The sequence below is a fragment of the Nothobranchius furzeri genome, chromosome 15 (genome assembly GCF_043380555.1).
Source record: "Nothobranchius furzeri strain GRZ-AD chromosome 15, NfurGRZ-RIMD1, whole genome shotgun sequence".
NCBI classification, from domain to species: domain Eukaryota; kingdom Metazoa; phylum Chordata; class Actinopteri; order Cyprinodontiformes; family Nothobranchiidae; genus Nothobranchius; species Nothobranchius furzeri.
In genome coordinates, this window is record NC_091755.1 from 36,502,400 (window position 1) to 36,523,380 (window position 20,981).

Here is a 20,981-nt window from a genome sequence, read left to right on the forward strand (position 1 = left end):
TCAGCGGTGTCTTGTGGTGTTTTGGAAACAATAACAAGTCTTTGTCCTTTTTAATATTTAGACCTAAGGCTGAGCTAGTACATGTGAATGCTAATCATCTTTTCCTGTACGGAACAAATAACGCATACGGACACTGCTTATTCCCCGTCTGTCCTCCGGTTTCACATTCAGGTCTTGTGTTTCCTGTCTGACTAAGATCCAGGTTGTGCAGCAGTGTAAAGATCTGCAGAGCTAAAGCAGGATCTGGATGAACATCAACTGCTGGCCATGAGGAGGCTCATTCGCTGCATTTGTAAACTTTGAATCTTATCCAGCTGAAGCCTCAGAGGCCAAAGATGGTGAACATTTATTCTTGTCATCCGCCAGAATAAATCACAGCTTTTAGCGACAGAGGCAGAGCCAGAGCACATTTTCTCCATCGCCCTTTGCGGCTCAGCTGGCCTTCCTTCCACGAGTTGCTCAATCGGGTATTTTGTATTCGTGATGGTCTGCGGCCAAAACATTAAACTTCAGCTCCACTGCTCCCTCTCTTTGCTCTAATTTGGAAAACCGCCACTTTATTTTTCCTACTTCAGACACTCTCAACATTTATGTACTTGGAAATAACTGAACAGGTAATGTTCCTCCTCAACAGGTTGAGCTGCACGTACATCTAGATGGAGCCATCAGGGTGGAGACTATTCTTGATATTGCCAAGTAGGTGGATCTGCTTTCATTTTCTGACAATTTCTAAACATTGACACAACTTTTTGTTGCAGAGATGCATGTGCAGATAGACGAGCCAAGGCCACTGTTTCTTTTTGTGCTTTGAAACCACACCAGGCCAGTTGTGCAGGAACAGAACTCAGGACCAACATAAAGTAGCAGTGCAGAACAGGTGTACTGTTAGCAAACATTTCTACCAAATACGCATCAGAATGTGACATCGTCTAAAAGTAAACATGTTTAATAATCTCATCTGAATGCTCGATAGCTGATTAAAGGAAAAACATAAAAAGTTCTAAGAAACGTAGAAACGGGCCCATGGTGTGTAAAATGGTTCTAATGTGGCAGCGTGGGGATGGAGGCTGTCACTGTAATAAGAAAACTAGCATTAGGTAGAGAACGCTTTTCCTGCACTGATTTGGAATTTAAAACTTGGTCACCATCCCCTCCCACATTTCTGACTGGTTCCAGTCAGCTTCCTGACTGGTTCCAGAATGGTTCTAGTCTGCTTGGTTTCAGTCAGGTTTTAGTCAGGTTCAAATCTGGTTTTATTCTAGTTCCAGACTGGTTCATGTCAGGTTCTAGTCTAGTTCTAGTCTATTTCCATACTGGCTCCAGTCAAGTTCTAGTCTGGCTCCAGTCAGGTTCTAGTCTAGTTCCAGACTGGTTTAAGACTGCATGGTTCCAAACTGGTTCCAGTCAAGTTCCAGTCAGGTTCAAATCTGGTTTTAATCTGGTTCCAGACTGGTTCATGTCAGGTTCTAGTATAGTTCCTAGTCTATTTTCATACTAGGAAAATAGAGTTCTACTCTGTCTCAAGTCATGTTTTAGTCTTGTTCCAGACTGGTTTAAGACTGCATGGTTCTAAACTGGTTCCAGTCAGGTTTTAGTCAGGTTCAAATCTGGTTTTAATCTAGTTCCAGACTGGTTTAAGACTGCATGGTTCTAGACTGGTTCCAGTCAGGTTTTAGTCTGTGTTTTTAGTCTAGTTCCAGACTGGTTCCAGTCAGGTTTTAGTCTGGTTCAAATCTGGTTTTAATCTAGTTCCAGACTGGTTCATGTCAGGTTCTAGTCTAGTTCTAGTCTATTTCCATACTGGCTCCAGTCAAGTTCTAGTCTGGCTCCAGTCAGGTTCTAGTCTAGTTCCAGACTGTTAAGACTGCATGGTTCCAAACTGATTCCAGTCAGGTTTTAGTCTGGTTCTTGTCTTGTTCCAGACTGGTTCCAGTCAGGTTTTAGTCTGTGTTTTTAGTCTAGTTCCAGACTGGTTCCAGTCAGGTTTTAGTCTGTGTTTTTAGTCTAGTTCCAGACTGGTTCCAGTCAGGTTTTAGCCTAATTCCAGTCTGTTCTGCAGACAGATGTTCAAGGACAGTTTTGCTGTAGAGTCTCACACTTTGTGCAGACTCTACTTTAACAACTGTTAATATTAAAATGTTTTTTTTTTCTCAAGTTCATGAGTTGACTATTCTGGTATCTCTAGATAGTTTTATCTCGCCACCTGGACAATTCAGTCATTTGTTGTCCTGAGATAAAGACATATTATCTCAGGACAACAAACGTGATTTTTTGGATCATTAAGTGCCTGTTCTTGTGAAATTGAATCGTTTTCATGCTACGATTTATTCTCTAGACGGTTCCACTCTGATGAATCACACAGATAGTGAGTAAAAACATCTGGCAGAAGCTTTCTCCAAAGAGTGTCTCACTGGGCTGCAGACATGGAATTTGAAAATACTTAATATCTCCTGGAATTTTTAGATTTGCTGTTATGTCTTAAAAGTGTAGTTCTGGATTTTGTCCGACCTGTTTTAGATGAAACCTGCTGGTCGATTGATTCCATTTTCACAGACTCCTCCATAGCTGTTCTTAAAAACAAGTTTGAATTGCAGCAAGACAGAACTTCTCACACAAGCAGCAGAACACACGCATACTTGGAGGAAGGGTTTCATGTCTTCATAAAAAGGATGGGTGCTACCACAAAGTCTGGACCTCCAATGGACTAAAGTGTGTGGGAGTCTAAAAAAATGCTTAAACTTCTGCAAACTAGTGGGGAAACTCACGGAGAGCCGGTAAAGACACAGATACAGAAAAACATCTTAAAGAGCAAGTCAACCCCTACCAGAGTCTAACTCCACTCTCACTTCATGTTTGAAAAATGCAACAAATGCTGTTGCCTGGCAGACCGAGAAGGTGGAGCTACTAACAAATACACACACACACACACAGGCTCACGACAGCATTGTGACATCATAATCTACCAGTTTACATCATAGCATACCTCTTAGCCAATAGCGGTGGCAGATTTAAATTAAAACACAGTGCAGAGTTTTTGCCTGACAACGGCACAACACTGCCAGTTTTAGGCAGAATATTTAAATTTTAACTAAGATGCACTGAAGTGCCAAATTATTGACTACACGTGTCTGCAGCATGATTAGACACTTGTTTATTTAGTGTATCAGCAAAAAAAAAGTTTATTTGGGGGTGACTTGCTCTTTAAAGTCGTCGGCAGGGAAAATAAACCCAACCAAAAGGAGAACACACAGAACCAGAACGTTTGAGACCTCGTTCTAAATGTCATCCAAAGGAGAGGCAAAGATACAAAGCATAACATTTCTGTAAACATTGACAACAGCTGTACACTGGAGCAAAACATGCTTTTATTATATCAGTTTTAATATGACTAATATTTAGCTTCAGCTGAAAGAAAAAGCCTGTTTCAACAGAACATGTTCTCTTGTTCTGCTCTTCCAGGAGACGCGGCATCCCTCTGAAAGCCAAAACGGCCAGCGAGTTGAAGCACAACATTATTCTCCATGAGCCTGCCACGCTCACGGGATTCTTGGAAAAATTCAACGAGTACATGCACGTGGTTGCGTAAGTCCATGATGCTTCTGCTTTCAGTTGCACTACAAGTGAGCAAAGTTTGGCACGGGAGTTATGAAGAGACAGGATCCGTTTTATAGGAATGTTTACAGCATGGGTCAAAGTCTATTTCAGGTTCACACACACACACACACACACACACACACACACACACACACACACACACACACACACACACACACACACACACACACACACACACACACACTCACACATGCACGCTCTCACACACACCTACACACCTACACACACACACACACACACACACACACACACACACACACACACACACACACACACACACACACACACAAGCATGCATGCATGCACAAGTGCATGCAAACATGTGCACACAAACTTGCATGTGCACACACACTTACACACGCACGCACATGCGCACACTCATGCACGCACGCACACAATCGTACACACACACGCACACACACTCATGCACACGTGCGCACACACACACACAGAGCCTGTCCTTAGGTTTGATATGGGTTGTGATTGATGAGATTGGGATGGAGGACCGTGGCAGGATTACGCAGCATAACTTTGTCCTACATCAGAGGGGGTGCACTGGCTCCAAATGCCAAACATGGAGAACAGGAACATAGAGATCAAGTGTCACCTTGGCACCCATCGTAAAGGAACAGTACACTTGTTTAGGGAGCCTTTCACATGTCTCATTTTGAACCTGAATGATTTAGAAAAGACCGACTGCAGGCACTCAGAAGGTTGGTCTGTGGTGGATGGACTGCAGCTCACAATGTGCTGAATGAAGCTTTCTGAATGGAGGCTCTGCATTAGGGAAGTTGCTGGCAGAGTCTAGTTCATGCACTGGAGCTTAGCGGTGATGTGACTATGGAGCAATCCAGCAGAGAACAACAGACATTCAGCCCCTGCTGTTCACTGTAAATGCTGGAAGGGCTTGCTATTGAAAGTCACCTGATGTGGAGCAGAATGAGCGTTTCTTTCCAAGGGAAAGGTGCTTCACTGCTCTGGGCGGTAACCGAGCATGACCCTGTGGGCAAAAGAGACAGGAAGTTTTCATGAAACGAATGTAAAGAAGCCGCATCTGGTTCAGAGTGATTAAGAAGATTATTCTTGTTATGATCCGAACGTGTTACAGTCACAGGTTTGTTCTTGGTGTTTGACATCGCATAACACTAGGAAAACATGTAGTTCTGCTCTGTTAAGGGTTAGAGTTAAGGAGGTATAGCTAAAGTCAGACGTAGCTTGTGTGTATGCGTGTGTGTGTGTGTGTGTGTCTGTGTGTGTGTGTGTGTGTGTGTGTGTGTGTGTGTGTGTGTGTGAACGCTGATTTCTGTTCTTGTGTTTTATTTTCAGGTAGAATTATTAATACTTGAACTTCTCCTGTTTGAGTTGATTATGCGATGAGGGAGGAAAAACCTCAGCCCTGCAACAGCAGCAGAGCTTTTCTTAGTTTGGGGCAGCAGGAGCTCAGGAGGTAGAGCGGGTTACCTCATGATCATGGGATCGACTCCAGCTCCTGCCAGGGGTATTCTGCAGTTGTGTCCTTGGGCAAGACACTTCACCCAACTTGCCTGTGTTGGTGGTGGTCAGAGGGGCCGACAACGCCAATGGCAGCCTCGCCTCTGTCCGACCGCCCCAAGGCGGCTGTGGCTACAAAGTAGCTTACCACACTAGTGTGTGAATGTGAGAGTGCATGAAAGCGTCTTGGAGTGTCCTAAAAAGCTCTATGTAAGTTCAATGTATTATTATTATTATTATTATTAGTTTCTTGTACACAAACAATAAACATAAACATTTCCACAAGTTAGTGAACCACGTTTTATACAGATTACAGCCAGACGCTCATGCGGATCCAGGTCACAAGGGATCATCGTGCACATTTCTGAGTTACAAGTTTTCACGACACTTTTTGATCCCCAACGAAATAAAATTTGCTTCAACGTGCTTGGTGCATTTTATAAATGCAGCAATAAACAGAGAACCCAGAAACTTAAACTACATGGTCTCACCCCAGAGACAGCAGCAAAGTCTTTGACCTCAATCAACTTTTTGTTCTCGTTTTCTAACGGTCGTCTCTGGATCTGCCACGTCTGCAACGTTTTTATATCAGAAAATACATCAGCAGGCAGGAAGAGGCGTTACACACCTGCTAGAGCACAAAAAAAACCCACCGCTGTGCAAGTTCCTGCTTCAGTTGGTGCTCTTGAGAGGGAGATAATGTACACACACACACACACACACGCACGCACACACACACACACACGCACACACACACACACACACACACACACACACACATTGTGTTGACTTTTATTTGTTTTGTGCCTAACTCAAACCCTACCACTAACATGATCACTCTAGCTGAGTTAAACAACCAAAACTAAAGACTTTTTACCCCAAACATCCTTGGCTGAAGGATGAAGAACGAGCTGAATAAATCAGAACATCAGTTTTAACTTTTGAGTTAAGCTTTGGTAACAATTGTAGTAAAATAAAAGCTGTTGGAAATATATTTTAACTTTATTCATATTTGATCTCAGCTTAGGACTTTGTGACCCATGGGTTCCAACCCTAACAGCTAGATGTGTTTTCTTTTACTTAGAGGATGATTAACTGTCTTGTGTAGAACCTGAGGATGATAGTGAGATTATTAAACAACAAGATCGGGTGTGGTGGAGTTAGATAACATCAAAAATATGCTGGATTGGAACCCAAGTACCACCACCTTTACCCTGATTCCATGTGGTTCCTGGGAGCAAGAACAGCAAGAATATTAAAGTCGAAGTGACAACATAAAACAGCTGCATTTACAATCAGAATTAAAATGCACAACTAAAAGTAGCTTCAAGAATAAGATAAAAGCAATGTTAAAGGGTGAGCAGTTACAGTGCAGAAGGTGCAGCAGAGTAACAGCTGTACCCTGATTGGTACTGACCAACCCTTACGAACCCACGAATGGTGATTTTAAGCAGAAAGGCTTATGCTACCCAAGCACACGGTGCTGTTTTGGAAGGAGCTCGGTTAGCCAAACTAGAGGAAAACAAAACAAGATAATAACAGCAATCTTGTATGAATCTTCAGTTTCTGCCTTTTACAGAAAATCTCTTTGATGAAATCACAGCTAACTTTAGTCAAAGAGAAGAGAAATGCCCCTGGTGTTCGTCACAGAGAACAGTTTGTACCGTCTCTTATCACAAGCTGCTTCTGTTATTCAGTTTTAAAGCCGCTGCTGGTGATGGTGGATTAGTGCGGCTTTATGGTTTTTAGCAGAGATAAGTTTATCAGAACCAGAGAGTGAAGCCAATTTCCTTTTCAGTGGCGACAGAGAAGCCATAAAGAGGATCGCCTATGAGTTTGTGGAGGACAAAGCCAAGGAAGGAGTCATCTACGTCGAGGTCCGGTACAGCCCGCATTTACTAGCTAACAGTGAAGTGGAGCCAATTCCGTGGAACCAGAGCAAGTACGAATCTTTTGGGGTCAAACCTCTGAGGAGTCTTCATGATTTCTAATAGCTTGTGTTGTTTTGTTTATTTTCTCAGGGGTGACTTGAGTCCAGATGAGGTGGTGCATCTGGTGAACGAGGGCCTCAGCGAGGGGGAAAGGGCCTTCAGTACCAAAGCCAGGTCCATTCTATGCTGCATGCGCCACATGCCAAGTAATGACCTGTTCATGCTCCTGTCTCCCAAAACAACCACAAGGTCCCTGTGTTCTGTCCTCTGTCTGAACCTAAACACCCTTTTACTTATTAGACATGAAACAGAGGGAAAAATCAACACGTGCTGCTAAAACACCGGACGCCTTATCGTTAAAGTGAATAAACAGGAACATAAAAAGCTGAAGTTAATCTCCAGTCACACAGAAAATCGCATTAGATTCAGCACAGAGTGTGTCTGAGTCTGTTGAGACGGTTGTGTTTCTAGTTGTTTTTCACTTTGATGAAGATTAGGTGGCATCCGACCTCATCCAAACAACTGCACAGATTTTAGACCAACACACGTTGCCGTTGGGGGCAAATGTAACCAAAAACATGCAGAAATGATCAAAACGAAACTAAAATAACACATTATCTCTGCACTGTCCATGATCTTTCTGAGTTACTAACAGTTTGCAGAGAATGGCGGGGCTAGCCTGCACTACCAGAGCGTCTCTGAGCTGTAACATGAACTGGAGTAACATGAGGTGCCGCCGTTAGCAGCAGCACTCTCTCCTCCATTCATGCAACCGTTTCTATGTAACACAAACCACGTTGAACTCGTCTCTGGGCATCTTCACGTGGAAGGGCTTGAGCTGTGGTTTAAAATACGGTCAAAGCTTGTTGGCAGAGTGTGAGATCACAGCACAGACCTGCAGCAGCACGAATCTCTGGTTTGTCTAATTTAAGCCGGAAGCTGGAGCGGTTTCATATTTACTTCACAGATCTCAGAGCAGTCTGAGCAGCTTCCTCGGGACAGGGAAGTTAGCTAAAAGGTGTAGATTTCAGCAGCTGTAGATACAGCTAATACATGAAAATCTATTTTCACCTCCTTATCAATCGAAGCTGCAACCAAATACCAACGTCTGATTAGGAATGGGCATCGTTTGATTTTGAACAATTCCGATTCCTCGTTTCGATTCCGGTTCCTATCGATTCCCGATTCCGATTCTTTCAAGACATGACATGTTTCACATGAGCCAGCTAACCACAGGTCCTACTTGATGAAATAATCTTAACTTCAACAGGAATTTTAATTCTATGAACAACAACATCACCTTCATTTAGCCAAAAATGTGTTTTGGAGAAAAAAAGAAAAAGACTTGCAGCACCACCAGTGTGTTTGTTTCTGACCACAACCAAAGTCTGGAAGAAGCCTCTGGGATGAGAGGCTAAATGTCTCCAACATATCCAGAAACGTCCAGCTGCTTTCAGCTAAAACTCTCAGGATGATCATGTCCAGGATGACTGAGAACTACACCTCCATGCTGCAGCAGCATTCAGTCGGAACAGGAAGTGAAACAAATGTAGCTGCTGTCAGTAACAATCTAACAGATTTTAAACATTAAAACTCTCAACAGAAATAGTTCAGAAAGGAAATTAAAATGTACACAGCTTTGTGTGTGATTTTATTATTAGATCCGAGCAGCGAAAGCGCTGCGAAGGCCTATTGTATATGTTTATATTTCTTCCGCCAAGTAAATTGGCCTTTTGGAGGCCATAATGTACCCAAAAACTCAGGAATTTTTGCACCCATGTCAGACGTGATGTAAAATTTTGTATTTAAAGGTCCCAAAAAATCACAATAAAACTAGCTCCACAGCGCCCCCTAGAATGTGAAAAATACCCCCCCCCCCCCCCCTCCATAAACTTTAGTTTATCGTACGGTTATGAAATTTTGTACACTTGTATTACTCAACAGTCCGCACAGAAAAGCCTCTTGCAACCATGGTCAACATCAAACAGGAAGTCGGCCATTTTGGTTTGAAGTGGTGATTTTGACGCCGTTTTGGCCGTTTCTAGGCTCAGCTTCTGATTGATTTACTTGATCAATTTTTGCACGATCGTCTCGAAAGTTGTGGGAAATGGCTCAGAAGGGATGAGCGATCAAATAGAAAAATAAAACTGACTTTTCGTATATGCTGAGGGGGCGTGGCCAGGCCTCGAAGTTCGACTACTCGCCAAAAAAATATAAATGGCTATAACTTCATACTCATATACTCATATACTCATATACTCATATACATACTGGGGGCGACGGTGGCACAGGAGTTAAGTGCTCGCCCCGTAATCGGAAGGTTGCTGGTTCGAGTCCCGCTCAGTCTGTCGCTGTCGTTGTGTCCTTGGGCAAGACACTTAACCCACGTTGCCTGCTGGTGGTGGTCGGAGGGACCGGTGGCGCCTGTGCTCGGCAGCCTCGCCTCTGTCAGTGCGCCCCAGGGCAACTGTGGCTACATTGTAGCTCATCCCCACCAGTGTGTGAATGTGTGTGTGAATGGGTGAATGACTGATTGTGTTGTAAAGCGCCTTGGGGGGTTCTAGGACTCTAGAAGGCGCTATATCAAATACAGGCCATTTACCATTTTACCATTTACTCAAATAGAGTAGAGTTACAAAAATGCCTGTGGTCATTTGACATCCAGCCACAAACTAAACTGAATGGTCAGATGATGACATCACACAAGCCCTGCCCCCTCAGGACCAAAAACCTCAAGTTTTACTGTGATAGGTCCCAAATCGCCCCATTTCACTTAATCACCACAAATTTGTAGCTGGTAACTCAAGACAAGTGGGGGTTGCTTGGCGTTCCATTATGGGAGTTTTCAAAAGAGGGCGGGGCTGTGGCGGCGCGGCGAAGTCAGGCGTACCGCCGCGGCCATACTTTTGCCTACCATTTCGTCATTCGTAACGATATTGCCACGAAACTTCTGGTGAGTGATCCTAGTCCGGCCCCCCAAAAAATCTGATGTGAAAATCCGGTGGGGGTGGCCTATTTTCTTAAATAACACCCCATATGACCATTAAAACTGTCAGCCCCAAGCCATGCTTTGACTGAGAATTACAAAATTTGGTACACTATTGTAGTGTCTCAGGACCTACAAAAAAATCTCTTGGAGCCAAGCGCAAAGTCGCACAGGAGGTCGGCCATTTTGGTCCAAGTACTTGATTTAGTGGTTTTCGCACACGTTGTTTGGAGAATGGTGCCCCGTTGCCCTTTTCAACGATCATCTTCAAACTTCTGCTATGTACTCTTAAGACATAGGGGAAAAATGTAACCGTCGGATTTCTCAAAAGTTGAAAGGTGTGGGCGTGGCTAAGCCACAAACTTTGACCTGTCTCCACGCCACTCTTTTTTTCACAGCTCTCTAAAAGGCTCCTTTCACCCAATCACCAGCAATCTCTGGCATATAGCAGCAGACCAGTTGGGGTCACTTGGTCTCCAGTACTGGCAGGTTTCAAAAAAAGGCGGGGCTTTTGGAGCATGGCGAAATTCGCCATCACACCATGGAAATACATTTGCCTCTCGTTTCCTCAGTTATCATGATATCGCCACGAAATTTCTAGTGAGTGATTCTAGTCTGACCCCCAATAGAAATGAATGTATAGGTTGGTGGGTGTGGCCTATTTTCTGAAATAGCGCCCCCTAGGACCATTAAAACTCTCAGCCTCAAGCCATGCTTTGACAGAGGATTACAAAAATTGGTACACTAATGTAGTGTCTCAGGACCTACAAAAAAGTCGTTTGGAGCTAAGCTTATTGTCACACAGAAAGTCGGCCATTTTGGTCCAAGTACTTGATTTAGTGGTTTTCACACACGTCGTTTGGAGAGTGATGCCCCGTCGCCCTTATCAACAATCACCTTCAAACTTCTGCTGTGTACTCTTAAGACATAAGGGAAAAAAAATTCAACTGTCAGATTTTTCAAAAGTTGAAAGGTGTGGGCGTTGCTAAGCCTCAAACTTTGACCTGTCGCCACGCCAGTCTTTTTTTTAACAGCTCCCTATTGGACTCCTTTTGCCCAATCACCAGCAATCTCTAATAAATAGCAGTAGACAAGTTGAGGTCACTTGAGGTCCAGTACTGGCAGGTTTCGAAAAAAGGCGGGGCTTTGGGAGCATGGTGAAATTCGTCATCACGCCATGGAAATACGTTTGCCTCTCATTTCCTCAGTCATCTAGCCTAGTGAACTAGACCAAATTCTTGCTTTGCAAAGAATGGTCTAGACATGCTCCATTGGAACCTCAGCAGCTCCTACCAGGACTCTGGCTAGCCAATCACAGCTCTCTAGAGGGGTTTCAAACACATAAAGAGCTGTGATTGGTCCATAATGGTGGGCCAGTCATAGTGCTCTATCTGCTTAGTGAACAAATCACAGAGCTTTATCCACTTTGTGGGCCAATCAGGGCACTCTATATGCCTGGTGGGTGGGATGATGCAACAGAGTGAAACAAGAGTATGTCACATTCATTGTCCAGTGGAATGCAGAGATCATTTGAAAGACAATGGTAGAACCCGCCCCACGACCGAGAGCCGTCAATGGAGCATGGCCAGACTAAATAATACATTTATTTAGTCTGGCTTGCCAGGCTATCAGTCATCATGATATCGCCACGAAATTTCTGGTGAGTGATCCTAGTCTGACCGCAGTAGAAATGAATGGTATAGGTTGGTGGGCGTGGCCTATTTTCTGAAATAGCACCCCCTAGGACCATTAAAACTGTCAGCCCCACGCAATGTTTTGTCTGACGATTACGAAATTTGGTACACTAATGTGGTGTCTCAGGACCTACAAAAACGTCTTTTGGAGCCAAGCGCAATGTTGCACAGGAGATCGGCCATTTTGGTCCAAGTACTTGATTTTGTGGTTTTCGCACACGTCGTTTGGAGATTGATGCTCCTTCGCCCTTTTCACTGATCGCCTTCAAGCTTCTGCTATATACTCTTAAGACATGGGGGGGGGGGGGGGGGATGGATTTAACCATCTGATTTTTCAAAAGTTGAAAGGTGTGGGCGTGACTAAGCCTCAAACATTGACCTTTTGCCATCACATTACTTGACGTAATAACTTTCATGTGCATGATCAGATCTATATCAAACTTTGTCTGTGTGATCACTGACCACATCTCAAGACAATGTCAATGTGGAGAGCTGACATCACCTAAGCCCCACCCCCTGATAACAGGAAGTCTATTGTTTTATGGTGAATTGCCCATACGTGTCCCCTCTAATTCAGTCAACATGACTCTAAGGTCATGCACTGTCTTCATGATGGTGTAATGACCCTTCAGATATGATATATTTCCAGAAAGGGAGGGGCGTTGATGCCATGGCGAATTCTGGCGTTACGCCGTGACCTTACGTTTGATTGTAACTTCCACAAACAGCCTTCGTTCTGCACGAGACTGAACATGGCAATGAACAATCATGCCCTTTAGCCAATGAGGCACAAACGGTTGGTGAACGTTGTATAATATCACCACAGCGCCCCCACATATCTTTAAAACAGTAATAACTCCTACAGACGAGGTCACAACTGCACCAAACTTGATATATGTCTTCACACAAAGGCACCCAAAACAATCCTGTGGTCATTGGTTGATATCGCTTTAGCTCCACCCCCTGACAGATATTAGGCCCTGAATAACACATGCATAATGCAATTCACACCAAACTACACGCAAATGATTGTTGTCAACCTACAAACTGCTCCATGGGATATTTTCCTAAATTTGGGACAGTGCCCCCTAGATACAAGAAAATCTTTGTAACTTCTACAAAAATGCTCCAAACTTTATCAAACATGGTGGGAGTCATCACGCAACTGCAATCAACACATGAATGTGCCCACTCGTTCAAATCACTTTAATTCCGCCCCCTTACAGCCTTTTGGCTCTAGATGACCCATGCAACGTTTGATTGATGCCAAATTACCAGAAAACCATCTTTGATGAGCAAAGATGACCTCTATGGGATTTTGTTGTAAATGGTCACAGCACCCCCTAGATAGGTTCAAACTTTTTTAACTTCTAAAGACATGGTCAGAATGGCATTAAACTTGGCTTGTGTCATCACTTGACTGCACCAAACACATTGATGTGGTTGTTTGTTCAAACCCCTTTAGCTCCACCCCCTTTCGGCTCTCTGGCTCTAGATAACACACACAAAGTCTGATTGATGCCAAATTAACAGAAAGCCATCTTTGTCAACCAAAGATGACCTCAATGGGGTTTTTCTGTAGTTGGTCACAGCGACCCCTAGATAACTTTAACCCTTAATAACTTTAAAAACGTGGCCAGAATAGCATTTAACTGGGTCTGTGTCATCACACCACCAGTGTGGTTAAGATAGAGTATCCCCTAGTGGTGATATGTGTAATTTAATGGTGGGCTCAGAGGAGATGCTGAGTCAGGTTGAGGTGCAGACGAGGAGACAGTTCGCGGTTAATGGTGTCGGGGTGGTCAACGTTTCTGTTCTGCGAACGTGCCCGGGTGACCCGGGCTGCCGGCCAGGCCGGAGCGGCGCGGAGCTGCGAGGGCCAAATGACGCTGCTTGCAGCTTTAATTATTATTATTATTATTATTATTATTATTATTATTATTTATTGTGGCAGAAGCTGGTGTCGTCCACCACAGAGAAGCTTCTCTAGCATGATAACTTTAATTATTCTACAGGTTATTGTTCAGCCTTCTGACGCTCACACACACACACACACACACACACACACACACACACACACACACACACACACACACACACACACACACACACACACACACACGGGTGTTGGTGAACGGCTGCATCTGACTGCTGACGCTCAGTGTGTGTTTTTATTTCTGCAGTGAGACAAACTCACCTCACACCGTCCAAAGTTTGTTCTTTAAAGCTTCTAGTAAATCCACCGTGTTGACGTATTTTAACAAGTTTCCTCTACGCTGCAGGAGTTAAAGTTTACATTACAGAGTAAAGGTTTGGCAGACACGTTTGTTTATATCTGGGTGGTGGGACTCGTGCTGCACACAGACGGCTGGTGTGATCAGCTCTGAAAAGCGTTGATAACAATTTGCAGATCACGTTTATTTTTCACAGAGATCGGCTGCAGATTCCTCTTCCGTCGGCATACTAGGAATCAAAACTAGGAATCGAAAAAAAATTACTTTGAACGATTCCGGGAAAAATTAACAGTTGGAACCGGTTCCGGTCGATGCTCGATGCCCAACCCTACGTCTGACTATGTAAGTAATATGTAAAACAACAAAAACAATGCTGAAATTACATGTCTGCATTCGACCCATCCTTGTGGTGAGCTGCAGCAGTGGCTGCGCTCGGGAACTATTTGGTGGTTTAATCCCCAATCTAACCCCTTAAAACTGAGTGTCAAACAGGGAGGCATTGGGTCCCATTTTTTGGGTCTTTGGTATAATCCCAGTGAGGACACTCTTGGCCACTAAAAACGTCAAAGAAGAAGACCTTTCTATTCTTTAATTGTCCACAGCTAAAGTCCAAACTCACTATTCCTGCCAGAACCACACCATCTGCATGCTTCCTGTTTGTAGTGGGTCTAAGATGTAAAAACTGACATGATTATAAACAGAATAATAATAATAATAATGCATTGAACTTATATAGCGCTTTTCTAGACACCCAAAGACGCTTTCACACACTCTCACATTCACACACTGCTAGTGATGGTAAGCTACTTGTAGCCACAGCCGCCCTGGGGAAGAATAGTGTGACTGATGCTTGAATACCCATGTCATTGGCTCAGATAGAGGAAGTCTACCTTTAAAAACATTTTCTGGTTGTCTGCCTGCTTGTTGTTCATGTTGTAGGTCAATGATCACACACACTTGTGTGAGTGTTTCATTTAGCCAAGCCATGGCGTAACACTCGGCTGTAACCTTTCTCCAGATTGGTCCATGGACATCGTGGAGCTGTGTAAGAAATACCGACATCATGGCGTGGTGGCCATTGATCTGGCGGGTGATGAGTCACTCAACTGTGAAGCTTGCCCAAACCACCGGAGGGCGTATGAGGTGAGTGGGTTAGAAAACCTTATGCAGCTGGAATTCACCAAGAAGTTTGAACGGTTAACAGCTTCACCAGAAAAACTCAGAGCAACCTGGGCTGTTTCTCACTGAGGAGAAGATTGTGTTGTGAGTAGATGTTGAGGTCAGCCATGAGAGGTTTGAACATGTTTCCTGTTTCAGTTTCAGAATAAAAAAACACAAGATGCAGGAAAATTTAAGTTGCTACAGCAAAAATGTCTTCATTTACACACACACACACACACACACACACACACACACACACACACACACACACACACACACACACACACACACACACACTAGGAATAATAAGTATTCAATTCAATTTTATTTATATAGCGCCAAATCATGACAAGGGTTGTCTAAAGGCACTTCACATAATAAACATTCCAATCTGGGTCAGTTCATTAAGCCAATCAGAAATAATGTTTCCTATATTAGGAACCCAGCAAATTGCATCAAGTCACTGACTAGTGTCAGTGACTATACAGCAATCCTCATACTAAGCAAGCGTATAGCGACAGTGGAGAGGAAAACTCCCTTTTAACAGGAAGAAACCTCCAGAGGATCCTGGCTCAGTATAAGCAGCCATCCTCCACTACACACACACACACACACACACACACACACACACACACACACACACACACACACACACACACACACACACACACACACACACACACACACACACACACACCAAGTAATGTGTCTATGGTTACATTGTGATTTCTTAGTAAATATTCTATTTTAAATATTCTATTTGGCGAGAGATAAACTTTATTGTATTTATCCTAGTGAATCTATAATCAAACGGGTAAACTAGCAGTAGCACATCCAACGTCAAGGAAAGCAAAAAGTTATCATGAGAGGGAGAATGTTTAAGTGGTTATCAGCAGTGTGCTAGATGATGGCCCCCTCCATGAGGCCACCACAGCTCAGCAGAACATCATTGTAGCTTCTTCTGGGGAGAAAAACACTTAGAGAGAAAATAAAGTTAACAGCTGAAATTGCAGAAAATAATACAGTTAAAGAGCAGATTGTAGAAGAAAGTAGTCAAGTGTGGAAAGTGGTCAGTGTGTCCTCCAGCAGTCTAAGCCTTTAGCAGCATAACTACAGAGATAACTCTGGATAACCTAGCCTTTTTAGATGGAGGCATGTTGGAGGCAGGGCAAGGGAGAGCTGTCCTTACTGACTGTACTCTCCACCTCCCTCTACTCCCCCACTTGTCCAGATCTAGGCTAACATCAGATTTTAACCATAGGCCCTATCAAATAAAAATGTTTTAAGCCTAGTCTTAAAAGTAGACAAGGTGTCTGCCTCACGGACGAAGGCTGGGAGCTGGTTCCAGAGGAGAGGAGCCTGATAACTAAAAGATCTGCCTCCCATCCTAATTTTAGATATTCTGGGAACCACCAGTAAGCCTGCAGTCTGAGAGCGAAGTGCTCGGTTAGGAACATATGGAACAATCAGATCACTGATGTATGATGGAGCTTGATTATTAAGAGCTTTGTATGTGAGAAGGAGGATCTTAAAATCTATTCTGAATTTAACAGGTAGCCAATGTAGGGAAGCTAAGACAGGAGAGATATGATCTCTCTTTTTAATTCTCATCAGAACTCTAGCTGCAGCATTTTGGACAAGCTGAAGACTTTTAACTACATTCTGTGGACTTCCTGAGAGTAATGAATTACAGTAATCCAGTCTTGATGTAATAAATGCATGAACTAGTTTTTCAGCATCACTCCTGGAAAGGATGCTTTTAATCTTAGCAATATTCCGAAGGTGGAAAAAGGAAATCCTACAAACCTGTTTAACCTGGGATTTGAATGATATGTCCTGGTCGAAGATAACACCAAGGTTCCTTACTTTGTTCTCGGAGATTAATGTAATGCCATTCAGGTCATGTGATTGACTAAGCAATTTCCCTTTCTGGATTTCTGGTCCAAAGATGAGAACTTCAGTCTTGTCTTGATTTAAAAGCAAAAAGTTTAGAGTCATCCAATTTTTTATGTCCTCAAGACAAGCCTGTAATCTACCTAACCGATTAGGTTCATCAGGGTTAATGGATAAATATAACTGAGTATCGTCAGCATAACAGTGAAAGTTTATCCCATGCTGTCTAATGATTTTACCAATTGGGAGCATATATGTAGTAAAAAGAATTGGTCCAAGCACTGAACCCTGTGGTACTCCACAAGTAACCCTGGAGTATGAAGAAGATTTGTCATGTACATTTACAAAATGAAATCTATCAGACAGGTAGGATTTAAACCAGCCTAGCGCGGTTCCTTTGATCCCTACAACAGGTTCAAGTCTTTGTACAAGAACATTGTGATCTACTGTGTCAAAGGCAGCACTGAGATCTAACAAGATTAGAACAGACACAAGATTCTTATCTGAGGCCATGAGAATATCATTTGTAACTCTCACTAATGCAGTTTCAGTGCTGTGATACTCTTCACACATTCATCATCAGAACATTTACAAGTTGAGTCATAATAAACAAAGTGAAATGACACAGGGTAAAAGTACTGAGCATACTTTATTTAATACTTTATAGAAAAGTCTTTGTTGGTAATTACAGCTTCTATATGCCTCATATGGAGAAACCAGTCTGTATTTGCTCAGGAGTGATTCTGGCCCATTCTTCCACACACACACTTTGAGTCTTGAAGGCTTCTTATGAACTTTGATCTTCAGGCCTCTCCATAGATTTTCTATATGTTTTAGATCAGGTGACTCAGGCAACATGATTTTCTTACTTTGGCACCAATTCCTTGTCTCCTTGACCTTGTGCTTAGAATAGTTGTCTTGCTGAAATGTCCACCCTCTTTTCATTTTCAGCTTTCTGCTAGTTAGTAGAAGAGCCAGAATGCCCCGCTACATTCTGATTTTAATAGCATGAAGTCTGCCAGTAACCTTGTCGACCCACACCATGATGCTTCCACCCCTAAACGTAACTGTTGGTGTGGTGTTCCTGTGGGTGGTGGGCATTTATTCTCCAAATGTGTGTAGAATGACAGACAATTTTGGTATCATCTGACCATACTATAATCTCCCAGTAGTCCACAGGCATTTTCAAATGCTGTTTCACAAACTTTAACCAAGCCTCAACGTGCTTTTTGTTCAGCAACGAGGTCTTGCATGGTGAGCCTGCATGGATGCTATGGCGGTTCAGTGCATCGCTTATAGTTTGCTTTAAAACAGCGGTAGCTGCTGTGTGTGTGTGTGTGTGTGTGTGTGTGTGTGTGTGTGTGTGTGCGTGCGTGCGTGTGTGTGTGTGTGTGTGTGTGTGTGTGTGTGTGTGTGTGTGTGTGTGTGTGTGCGTTATAAAGACCGAGGGAGTCTGAGAATCATATTTACCAAACTGTAGACTATTGTTTACGCTGATAAACAACATGGAAATGACATACAGTCATAAACATAAAGCAAATCTTAGGGATCAGAGTCCACGTTAACTGTTATCTTCAGCACTATATGATCTCAGATGCATATGTGCAAAATAAGCACACGATGCTTTGTGTGTACAAGGTTACAAAGTTAGAACAGATAGTCAGAGAACATTTCTGTGAATTATTAAATTTCAAACCAGCAAAACTGTGAGAACCTAAACCCGAGAGATCAGTGTTGCAGATGTGGGAACCAGATGTTTGGCCTGCTGATGTGTCTTATGATGGATGTTGTTGGCAGGAAGCGGTCCGCTGTGGGATCCACAGAACCGTCCATGCAGGAGAGGTGGGCCCGCCCTCGGTGGTGAGGGAGGTAAGCTGTTCCACAACAAACCCAGAACATCTAATCACCTCTGAATGTGACTCAGCAAAAAGCCGTTAATCAACAATAACGATATGGGCCAGAAGCCAGAAACAACAGGGAGAGCAGAATGTGTGATGGTTGGTGAAGTTCTGTAACGTGTATGATTTGCTGCTTAGCATCACGCTCTTGTGAACCTGCTGGACCAGTTATCTGATACAAGCGCAGATATAGCAATAAAACAGTCAAAATAAGGACAGGGAAATCTAGTTTTATGTCTCCAGAATCATCTGGTGTGGAAGATCTCTAATTATTAACATTCATTAACAACTCGTGCTGATGGACTGAAAAAAATGTCAGATCTTTTGTTTGCTGCTTGGCAAAGGCGCATATATGAATTATTTAAATTTTCATTTTCTACTGTTGTCAGATGAGGGCATGAATGTATCAGAAACATTTATATTTTTGAACAAATAAGAGTAAGACAGGAGCCTTATTTTACATGGAAGGTAGCAGGACTTAAAATTTATCCTGGAACCAGCCATTAGAGGGTGGTTTAGTTGATTGTTAAAAAGTATTCTGATGTTTTAGGCTGTAGATGTTCTGAAAGCTGAACGTATTGGACACGGCTACAGAACCCTAGAGGACCAAGAAATGTACAAACGCCTGCTGGATCAAAACATGCACTTTGAGGTAAAGAACTTTCTTTTGTACATTAATGTCCAAATGCAGCTGAATCTGATTTTGCCCTCTCTGTGTCATTAACTGGACATATTAGTGTCTAACTGGACAGATTAGTGTCTAACTGAACATATTAGTATCTAACTGGACGTATTAGTGTTTAACTGGATGTATTAGTGTCTAACTGGACAGATTAGTGTCTAACTGGACATATTAGTGTCTAACTGGACAGATTAGTGTCTAACTGGACATAGTGTCTAACTGGACAGATTAGTGTCTAACTGGACAGATTATTGTCTAACTGGACGTATTAGTGTCGAACTGGACATGTTAGTGTCTAACTGGACAGATTAGTGTCTAACTGGACAGATTAGTGTCTAATTGGACATATTAGTGTCTAACTGGACAGATTAGTGTCTAACTGGACAGATTAGTGTCTAACTGGACAGATTAGTGTCTAATTGGACATATTAGTGTCTAACTGGACAGATTAGTGTCTAACTGGACGTATTAGTGTCTAACTGGACAGATTAGTGTCTAACTGGACAGATTAGTGTCTAATTGGACGTATTAGTGTCTAACTGGACAGATTAGTGTCTAACTGGACAGATTAGTGTCTAATTGGACAGATTAGTGTCTAACTGGACGAATTAGTATCTAAGTGGACAGATTAGTGTCTAACTGGACGTATTAGTGTCTAACTGGACATATTAGTGTCTAACTGGACATATTAGTGTCTAACTGGACTTATTAGTGTCTAACTGGACGAATTAGTATCTAAGTGGACATATTAGTGTCTAACTGGACAAATTAGTATCTAAGTGGACATATTAGTGTCTAACTGGACAGATTAGTGTCTAACTGGACAGATTAGTGTCTAACTGGACGAATTAGTATCTAAGTGGACAGATTAGTGTCTAACTGGACGTATTAGTGTCTAACTGGACATATTAGTGTCTAACTGGACATATTAGTGTCTAACTGGACTTATTAGTGTCTAACTGGACGAATTAGTATCTAAGTGGACATATTAGTGTCTAACTGGACAAATTAGTATCTAAGTGGACATATTAGTGTCTAACTGGACGAATTAGTATCTAAGTGCACATATTAGTGTCTAACTGGACGTATTAGTGTCTAACTGGACAGATTAGTGTCTAACTGAACATATTAGTATCTAACTGGACGTATTAGTCTTTAACTGGATGTATTAGTGTCTAACTGGACAGATTAGTGTCTAACTGGACATATTAGTGTCTAACTGGACAGATTAGTGTTTAACTGGATGTATTAGTGTCTAACTGGACAGATTAGTGTCTAACTGGACATAGTGTCTAACTGGACAGATTAGTGTCTAACTGGACATATTATTGTCTAACTGGACGTATTAGTGTCGAACTGGACATGTTAGTGTCTAACTGGACAGATTAGTGTCTAA

The 20,981-nt window shown here is 42.7% G+C and overlaps 1 protein-coding gene across 1 annotated transcript in view; it reads left to right on the plus strand.

Moving 5' to 3' along the window:
- Positions 1-20,981, plus strand: part of ada (adenosine deaminase) — a 36,638-nt gene that overhangs the window by 3,107 nt on the left and 12,550 nt on the right. The window contains exons 2-8 of the mRNA XM_015967011.3: positions 635-696; positions 3,460-3,582; positions 6,905-7,048; positions 7,128-7,243; positions 14,970-15,094; positions 18,803-18,874; positions 19,454-19,555. Of these exons, the coding sequence (XP_015822497.1) occupies positions 635-696; positions 3,460-3,582; positions 6,905-7,048; positions 7,128-7,243; positions 14,970-15,094; positions 18,803-18,874; positions 19,454-19,555 (744 nt within the window). The remainder of the gene's footprint in view (positions 1-634; positions 697-3,459; positions 3,583-6,904; positions 7,049-7,127; positions 7,244-14,969; positions 15,095-18,802; positions 18,875-19,453; positions 19,556-20,981) is intronic.